The sequence below is a fragment of the Penaeus chinensis genome, chromosome 27, assembly GCF_019202785.1.
Source record: "Penaeus chinensis breed Huanghai No. 1 chromosome 27, ASM1920278v2, whole genome shotgun sequence".
In the NCBI taxonomy this organism is placed as follows: domain Eukaryota; kingdom Metazoa; phylum Arthropoda; class Malacostraca; order Decapoda; family Penaeidae; genus Penaeus; species Penaeus chinensis.
The window spans coordinates 13,248,585-13,258,584 of NC_061845.1; the positions used below are offsets into that span (position 1 = coordinate 13,248,585).

A 10,000-nucleotide genomic window follows, 5' to 3' on the forward strand; every position below is an offset into this window, starting at 1 on the left:
CTGCCCACCATGAACAGTGGTGCAAGTTGTATTACAGAAAATTTAATATAATAATATTGCAAATGGGAGGAAAGAAGTCTTGAAACTGCACATGAATGTTTGTGTGCACCTGGCCTACAAGCTACACACCTGCAACACTGGCCACACAACTAAGTCTAATGCATGGATTTAAGGCCATGTGCAAGCAGCAATGCACTATTATCTAAGGGGTTACACTGAAAACTTAATCCTTGGCTATAAGGAAATAAAGCATTAAGTGGAATTTGGATCATTTCAAATTTATACTTTGCAGTAGATGCAAAGTCTTAAAAGAAAAAGTCCTTAAAAAAGGTTTTGAAAATATTATCAAATTTTAAGACTGGAGAATCAACTTGAGGAGAATATATCAATTACTTGATGCTGACAAAAATATATCAAATGTTACCTGAAAATTCTGTATTTTACATTTTCATGCACCAAGAAACCAAAACACATAGATGATGAAAGAAAAATGTGATACTTTTCTTTAACCTACCAGCCCTAGGTTTTTGTATTCTCTATGTTTTGTGAATTTTGTTGCACACGGATGGCTCTACAAATGCTCAGCTCTAGTGACTACCATTTCCACATTTCTTGAATTTGCAGATTTTTTTCTGATGCTATTACTATCAATACCTTGATTATTATAATTTTATTAAAATACTAATAACAGTGAAAAATAATAAAAGAGAATATTTCTGAAAACCCAAGCAAATGGGTAAACAGATAAGATAGTAGGACTAATCATTGACTTTTTGGTGACTAAGCCATATCTGTGGAAACAACTGATAAACTAAAATAACAGTAGATATGGAATGTATTTTTAATGCAGGACATTGTCACTCTCTAGGAACCAGTTTGCTTTGATTACATGATTTTGATTTGAAATTTCTTTTCCAACAAAGCAACTGCTAAATTGTAAAATAGGGTATGCCCATCAAATATCATGAAATATTTCTAGTCTGAAAGAAGTCCTAAGTATAAAATGTTTTAAGCTTGTGTGCATGTGCATGTGCATATGTGTGTATGTGTGTGTGATTGTATGTGTGAGACTGTGAGATTGTGCGATTGTTTGTGCAAATGTTTCTGCATGCCTGCATGCACAAGGGTGTGTGTGCCATATTTTAAATAAATATATCTCCTGTTTAGAATACTTCAATAACCTTTCTCTTATTTGACATGTTGCATATGACAAACTGTGCATGTGAAAAAAGACACCTTTACTGACTTGTACTGTAACATATCTGGGGAGAAAAATAAAGATGAAAGTCATGAAAAACTTGTGACAAGAGCAGAAGAGATGGACATGAATCCACAGTAACTATCATTCCTAATCCAAAGACCAGTTAGAAAGTGCATGATTTTCTAGTGAGAAAAGAAAGTCCTAGGCAATGCACTTGGTAGTACAGTGCATAATATGTGTGTAGCAGTACTTACTGGTTGGCAAAACTTTCTTGTTGCAAGCTGGGCACATTGTATCACCTGAAATATATTAGGTACTATTTAATTGAAGTTATATATTCTTGCTATTTCAATTTGAATATTCTTTGATACTTTGTAAGCAAAATAAGCAACTTATCTTTGAGTACACAGAATACAAGCAACCAGATATTTTATTTTAGAGGTTTACCATAAACAGGAAGAGCAGCATTTTGTGTTGACACAAGCTTATTCAGAAGATTGCTACAGTCAGCAACAAGTATCCTCTGGCAACCTGTCCTTAGTGAAATCTACGGAAAAATAATAATTTTCATTAGAATAGATACTCAAATACATGACCAAGCTAATAAAAATACAAATAGAACTCTCTAATAACTGATAAATAGTACATCCAACATGCAGATATATTTACAAACCTGATTTTTTTTTTTTTTTTCAGTATCCAGCATTATAGATGATAATGAGCAATATTTGACTAAAACACTACTAATTAATATCTAACCTGGAGATGATAATCATGAAGAATTTTGACAAGGGCATCTCTCAGACCAGGAATTTCCAGACCTCGTGGTATTCGTTGGATGATCATGAGAGGGTCAATGTGAGTGCCAATGTTATTTAGTAATTCTCTGATGTATTCTGACAAGAGGATAAAGTTTTATTAAATAGAGTATATTGCTAAACCAATAATATTTCAATTTTTTTTCTGAAATAAGTTGCAATCCTAAGTATGAAAAGGAAGACATAAAACATAAAAATAACAAAATCAAATAAACTTTCAACACATTATATAATGTATCTTACACACATGTAAGCACATGTATGAACATATAGAAAATCTCACCTGGCTTATCAAGAGCATACTCAATTAGACGGTTCCACAGATCAGCATCGTCATGTTCTTTACAGAGGCGAATGGCCCACAGTATATCTTGCTCTTCTTCCAGAATCAATTGTAGAGACTCAATACTGTTGCCCATTCGATCTGCAACAAGTGAAGCACTATTATAATTACAATCATTATGCTATCATACCAAAGGGATATTCATAATTATCACTTACATGATGAAGGTAATTTTTCAAGACTAGTGATTACAACTCTTGGAATGAAAAAGAAGATAAAAATAAAACATGGAATGTACTGTTTAGATCAGTTCGGAATTTCAAGATTTTATCTCACAAGGCTTAAGACTATTGCAGTTCCTGGAGAAAAAAGATGCTCAGCCAAGTCCTTACCAAGGAGGTGTATTGTTTCTGTGGTGAGGCAACGCATCCTGCACACCTCTAGAGCCTCACTGAGATCATATGAAGAAGAAGTCAGCAACAGGGGCAGCAACTTGCTGCGATCCTGGTCAGCATATAGTGCCACTAGCTGGCTGTGGTATTTAGCACTCATGTCACGTCGTCGTTCATATAACGTGTCCAAGTACTGTTGAGGGATGGCAAGTTTGTATTTAACAGCAGAATGGCAGAGTGGAGCTATACTATGAAAAGAAAATCAGCATTCTTTAAACTAAGAGTAGTAGTAAATACATGATTGTTGTTTGTAAATGTGACTATCTGAGAAGTTTCTGATTTTATTAGAGGGGGATCAGTATGTTATATCAGTGTCCCTGATATTTGCTGTATGTTGTCTGAAGTTTTAGGGAAGAAGAAAGAAAGAAAGAAAGAAAGAAAGAAAGAAAGAAAGAAAGAAAAAAAGAAAGAGAGAAAGAATAAAAGGAAACTAAAAAAGAAAAGAATCAGCAAACTCACCTTATACAAATAATTTGGGTGTGCAGTCAGTGAAGTCACAACACTGTCTGGAGGGATAATGTGGATATGTTGGCAACAAATGTCCAAAGTTGCAGCAGAGTCAAGTGTCATAAGCTCCACCACATGCTTGGCCACACAAGCGTAGAGATTGTGACGACTTATTAAATAAAAAACATCTTTGTGTTTCAGCCTAAAAAAGAAATAAGAAAGAGAGAGAGAGAAAAAAAATTAGTCATACTGTTCTCAGTAATATTGGTTTTCATATTCACAATATCTTTTAATTTGATATACATTTTATTTACTCATGGACAACTAATCCTCCTTTTCACATATCTCAACAATGTGTTGTAGGCCAATATAACAATACATGCAATGTTTCTCTATTTGAAAGACTTACTTTAAATATATTGCTAGAGCCTTGTCATGTTTATCAATATTGGAGTAAAGGTGGGCAAGCGCCTGGAGTAAGACCATGTTGTTTGTGTTTCGAGCAAGAGTCTCTAGTACAGCATTGATAACAAATGACACATTGTAGAGGTGACCTGGCCAGTCTTGGACCACTTGAAGAAAACCCTAAGGAAAATATATTTAAAATTTTCATTTTGAAGCTATATTTGTCTATATGTATGTATATATTTTTTTCTTTCTTTTTCTTCTTAACCATATCAGATATTATTGAGTGTTAAATTCCTAAATTGTTTCTTCTGATACTTTCTTTATTCTTTCACAGTTATATGAAAAAAACATAATGCCATTTAAGTTGTGCCATTTCCTGTACACCTTTTCCAGCTGCAGAAAATCACTGACCAATAATGAAGGATTCTTCTTAATAACAGAGAATAGCATAAAGGTTATTCAATATTACCATGAAATATAGCTAGTAAATATCCTAAGTTGAAAGAAAATCTTACAGGATGGTCTGTATTCAGAAGATCAAGGAGCACAGTCTGGTATACAGCTGGATCCAAGCGGATGCCTTCGCCCAAGGGAAGGTGAGGACTCAAAACTCGCAACTGACGGACTCGATTAAAGCGCACCACAGCTTCCTCCCATAGCACTTTGTCTGAGCCTGTAGGATTAGGAGGTATGGTCACTGACATGCATCTTGAAATTAGGATATACCAGCATAAATTTAATCAATATTCCAGTATCAGAAACCAGATAATGATTCATCATAGACATTGAACAGTAGTGTTAGCACTTCATTTCTTTTAGTCTTGACTTGGAAAATGATACAGTGTAATACAAACTGCTCTATTCTTACCAAGTATCTGAGTGCATAGCTTGGCAGCATCTTGATATAGACCATTGGCCATCAGGTGATCCAAATAAATACGACCCACACTGAGAACTGTGTAATTTTGCACATCTCGGCAGGTCTCTACAAGCTGCAACAAAAGTTGAATGTTAAAAATGATTCTTGGTAACAAGATTTTCTGGTTTATTATCATCTATCTTCAAAGGATGAGTAAATAATACTACAAGAGGGACAAATGATAAAACAACAAAATAACAACAATAAGAATAACAGAAATAACAATAATACTGCTACTATTACTATAGCTACTATAACTATGACAATTACAAATACTACTACTACTACTATTACTAAAAGCTACTACTACTACTATTGATGATAATCTAAAAGATTTGAAATTTGTTTCTTAACCCAATACTGCTGGGGATGACAAGTCCATGCTATGTCCACAGTGATTTTAAACTATCAATTGTGTTTACACATAGATGACACCAGAAAAGCTTAGACACCACGAATCAATTACTAGTCCTACCTATTTCACCTATTTCTTCTCTCTTCCCTGATTTTTGGAAATTTAATTTACATCCTTTATTGCAATCAGTATTTTAATGACACAATAATAATCATAATACTAACAATAATGACAGTATCAATACTAATGGCATAAGAAAAAAAAAAAAAAAAATACTGAAAACTGAAGGAAATGGGAAATCAGGTGAGGTCATGTAGGGCCTTGGCGGCTGAGTACTTGTAGAGCTATCTATCTATAAACAAAATTCACAAAACAAAAATACAGAGGACATTACATGTCCAAGGCAGCACTGGGTTTACTGGCTTCAAATTCCTAAACATTATGGATATGTTCAATTTTGTGACTGCATGTTGTGGATATCGGTACCTCTATTGGCAAGCATACACCTACTTTACAGTAGTTGCATCCATCTTACATAGTTAAAACATAAAAATAACTTGTTGCTATTCACAAAACAGATAAATATACCAAAAGTGTTTGAATATAATTTTGCACATAATTAACCCAGTACATATCTGTGTAATATATCAGTGTTACCATATGATCAATATCTTTTGGAAGGCCACAAATAACAAACCAAAGTTTAAATCATTATCAAATGAAGCTATCATTATCAAGTATGAAATATACTTAATTTCTGCACATTATTTTTCATCTATTCATCAGTCTTACATTGCATACTGGACTTGAGAGTGTGAAGGACCAACTATAATAATAATAATAATAATCATAATAATAAAAGTAATAACAAAAAATTCTACCACAACTACTACTATTACTAATGATAATTTTCTATTACTTTTCATACCTCTAAAGCTTCCTTGTGTTTATCATGCTCTAAAAGCCACTCAATACGATCATCAGAACTTCTGGGTTTTGCAACTACTACATCCTGTGGACACACGATGTAGAACTGCCGATCCTCAATTAAGCATTCTGTCATGCAAGAAGACAACAAATTATAATGAAGAAAAAGAGCAATGTAGAATAAAAATTCATTTAATTTGTCATACATGAATGACTTTTATCATACTTTACATCAATACATTTTCATGGGAATTATGCTGTAAATGTTTCCAAGTTCTAAATCATTTAATAATTGACTTTATATGCAAGCTGCTTTAAAAAGACGTACCAAGAAATGAAATGGAAAGAAAAGAAAAGAAAAATCTGGAGACAAGGTATCATAAAATTTGTTAATGGCACTCAAATGAATATTTTTCTAAATATAAAACCTCCAATACTAACCAAGATGGTAGTTTGCTGGTTTGTATTCCTGATAGCACCTAATACCAAGAACATCTTTCGAAATCTCCTCGAAGGTCCTCTGAAGGGGTTCCAGCACTCGCATCTGTGGCCTTCGTGAGTCCACCCCAAGGCTAGCCAAGGACAGGTCAGTCTGCTTGTTGTAGGCCAAAACTACCAAGTGTTCATCAAGAGGACCAACTCCACATACGTAGAAGTCAGTAGTGAACATGTAGACTGTACCAGGAAATGGAAAATGGTAGTGAGCAGTTATTCATAGACATCAATACATTTGTGATAAAAATCTTGGTAGTGAGACAAAACACTGCTATAAGGCTATAACAGTTTAGCTCTAATTCTACAAGAAAACAAATCAATTAATAAAATCGTATATACACCAAGTTTCTTAAAGACTGATATTTTCTGATAATGAAAAAAATTAAAGCCTGCATTTTCATAGTAAAATTGTAAAAAGCTTTATAAACTAAATGAGATCACTTTCAATAAATTTAATCTTACATATCAAATTAAAATAATAATATTCTACCAAGGTCCTCAGTACTATAGATTTATTGGGTTTCTTTTATTATGAAATATCATAAAAAATCTGTTTCATAAAAAAATATGTGAAGAGGAATTCAAATGAATACTTGAAAGATAAGAAAAAAGAACAAAAGCAAAACAAATAAATAACTGCAAAAATAACACTGCAAAAGGGAAAGAATGTAAATTGAACAAATTGACAAAAAATATAATAAAAGAGATCAGTTTTGAAAACATTATGTTCAAAGGATCTAGTTTGCTAACAAAAAACACATTACCGATTTCCAGGTAGTATGGGGGAAGATCCATCATTCCAGGTGTAAGTGTAGCTGGATTTGCAGACCGCTCCCTTACCCGACACACCTTGACAGAGTCTCCCCAGCCAACTATCAGAGTCTTACTGTCTGGCCAGCACAAGTGAGGTGGGTACTGGTCACATGGTAGACTGATGAAATGAAACAAAAATACTATTAGCAAGTCTTGTTATATGTATTACTGCAGTGTATATAACTTCTATACTTCTTAAGTTGACTTTAACCTAAAACTGATGGGCATGACATGTATGTACATGCCATGTCCATTTTGAGTTAATCTTTTTAATTTATTTTACAACCTTGTACTATGTCACCAATGAGCCAATTATGAGTACAACTTGTCTCACCTGTTTACCCTTTTCCCTGATTTTTGAAAATATTGTATGGTATCTAATATTGCTACTACTAATGTCAATAACATTATAGTAATTATAATGTCTATAAAAAAAAAAAAATACTATCAATATTCATAGCATTAGTAAAAATAAGCATTTCCTGGAAATTCAAGGAAAGGTGAAATCAGGTAAGGTCACAAGGTCTACTAATCAACTCTTTTGTGGCTAAGCACTAGCAAAGCCATCTATGTGCAGTCATTTCACAAAAAATTCTGAAAAGAGCACAACATTTTCCTGGTGACATTGGGATGATTTTAAGCATAAACCCAAACAATAGTCAATAGCCAATAAGCCATATTCAACAATACCCATAAAACAACAAAACACAACCAGTACCAAGAAAAAAGAGCAAATCATTCTCAACTCCCAATCACTCACGCTAGGCTATGATCCCGCTTGATGAGTGTAATGACAGTTTTGGTGTTCATGTCCATCACTCTGACACCAGAATCTGTTGCCCAAGCGAGGAACTGTCCCATCCACTTCATAGCTCTCGCTGGGCCACTCCCCTCACTCAGCACAGTTGAGCGCAGTTGTCCAAACATTGCCTTCTCATAAAGCACGACCTTTGTTGTCCCTGTGGGGATGGTTCTTTTGATTTCTCTGTTTGTTTGGAAAAATGAATCTCCAACCTCAAATACTGACTGAAAATTCTTATCATGAAAACATTCCTTAATCTTACTGATGATGCTTAAAACAAAATTATGGAATGAAAAATGATGATTTTACAAAATCTGAATCTACTACACTATGTTTCCTAATACATTTTTTTTTTGTTTATTCTACGATATAATATAAAAGGCAATATTATCAGATATTATGGAGAAAAAGAAAGCAAAAAAAAACTAACCAACAACAAAGCGTCTGCCAGAGCGAGGTTTGTGGTAAAAGGGATCAAGTGCTACACTGCGCACTGGAGAGTCCATTGTTAGGTTGTGGGAATTCTCCATGGTGTAAAGACCCTGAATTACAACCTAGAAAGAATCCAACTGTTAGAATGTCTATAGTTATATTCCATGTATATTTATTCTTAAACCCTTTAGGAATATAGATTGTGTTACTTCAAATTCATTCTTTACTGTTATCTTTGATTGGACTAATTTATTTTTTCTTTTTGAAGATTATCACCTAAATGGCAGAATATACTTATTTAAAAAAAAAAAAAAAAAAAAACTGCACTTATAAAAATGATAACATTCTTAAAGTAAAAATAAATATAGTAAGATATAACGGCAATATTAATGATATATAATTTATAAAGAGCATATATATATATATATATATATATATATATATATATATATATATATATATATATATATATCTCACTATGACAAAAAAAAATTTACAACAATAACTAAATCCATTTAGAAGCTATACATGTGAAAAATCAATTATAGCTTCTATAATGACAGGTACAATTATTATTATCATTATTATGATACATATATCAAAAAATCTTTTTGCATAATCCTTTATAGACTAAAGCCCAACACAAAAAATAAAAACAAAAGGACATAGAACAAAACAAAGAGGAACAAACAAAAATAAAGAAAACATCCTTCTCTGAGCTTTCACCTTCCTGTCGTGTGAGCAGGAGGCAACATAGTCCCCGTTGTCATCCATGTCCAACATAGTCACAGGGTTGCTGTGTGGGTTGAATTCCTTTACTTTGTTGCCCTGGTGATCTAACACATGAATGCGGCCCCAGTTCGTTCCAATAATCATTAGCTGAAAATAGAAAGTTTGTTGCAAATATTATTGCAATGTGAATAATGGCTGTTTCTTAAGAGTAATTAAAATGCAATCATATGAAACAGCATCCCAAACCAAATAAATATGTGAATTAATTAAATCAAATTCTGGAGAGATAATGTCCGGTAAAGGCAAGATATATATTTGCTCGAACTTGATTTCTGAAAGTGCTTATACTGATGTTGTAAATATGGATGATTTTCAAGCCAAACACATCACCTTAGAATTAGCCTTAATGCAGGAAGCTCCATCTCTCTTTAATATCTCGCGCAGATCTCCGGATATCCTTTCGTACTTTAACTTGGGTTCATCTTCCTCTTCCTCTTCTGAATCCTCCTCTGAGTCTTCTCCTTCCTCTGCCTCTTCCTCTTTCTTCTTACTTTCCTCTTTCGAGTCTTGGGAAGAAGATGTTGAAGCCTCCATTGTTATTGCTAAAATGAAACAAAGTTAGAAAACATTAGTAATATTATATAATGACTATAGTTTATATCTCTACCCTGTCTTCACTTTTGCTGTCTCTCCTGAGAACTAAAAATGTATATATTGGTAAAGTTGAGAACTCTCTGCTTTAAGATATGTCCCTGGGTTTGCCAAATCCCTTAGAATTTTAGGGAGTTATTTATTCAACCCAATGCCGACAAGCATGATGTGTGCATGTGTAGATGGCTACACTTGTACTAAGTTACCAATGAGCCAGTTATGAGTACTGCCTGTCTCCCCTGTTTACCTTTTTCACTGATTTACG

The 10,000-nt window shown here is 33.4% G+C and overlaps 1 protein-coding gene across 3 annotated transcripts in view; it reads right to left on the reverse strand.

The window, feature by feature from the left end:
• The window catches only part of LOC125039651 (vacuolar protein sorting-associated protein 41 homolog), a 15,731-nt gene that overhangs the window by 3,573 nt on the left and 2,158 nt on the right, over nt 1-10,000 (reverse strand). For all 3 annotated transcript variants that reach the window (XM_047633821.1, XM_047633819.1, XM_047633820.1), the window contains exons 2-17: nt 9,475-9,686; nt 9,079-9,231; nt 8,351-8,474; nt 7,879-8,077; nt 7,070-7,236; nt 6,252-6,485; nt 5,812-5,939; nt 4,478-4,601; nt 4,125-4,282; nt 3,611-3,786; nt 3,214-3,403; nt 2,695-2,887; nt 2,303-2,443; nt 1,961-2,097; nt 1,649-1,748; nt 1,456-1,500 (exon numbers count right to left, since the gene is read on the reverse strand). In XM_047633821.1, coding sequence (XP_047489777.1) covers nt 1,456-1,500; nt 1,649-1,748; nt 1,961-2,097; nt 2,303-2,443; nt 2,695-2,887; nt 3,214-3,403; nt 3,611-3,786; nt 4,125-4,282; nt 4,478-4,601; nt 5,812-5,939; nt 6,252-6,485; nt 7,070-7,236; nt 7,879-8,077; nt 8,351-8,474; nt 9,079-9,231; nt 9,475-9,678 — 2,473 coding nt within the window. In that variant the 5' untranslated portion in view covers nt 9,679-9,686. The remainder of the gene's footprint in view (nt 1-1,455; nt 1,501-1,648; nt 1,749-1,960; nt 2,098-2,302; nt 2,444-2,694; nt 2,888-3,213; nt 3,404-3,610; nt 3,787-4,124; nt 4,283-4,477; nt 4,602-5,811; nt 5,940-6,251; nt 6,486-7,069; nt 7,237-7,878; nt 8,078-8,350; nt 8,475-9,078; nt 9,232-9,474; nt 9,687-10,000) is intronic.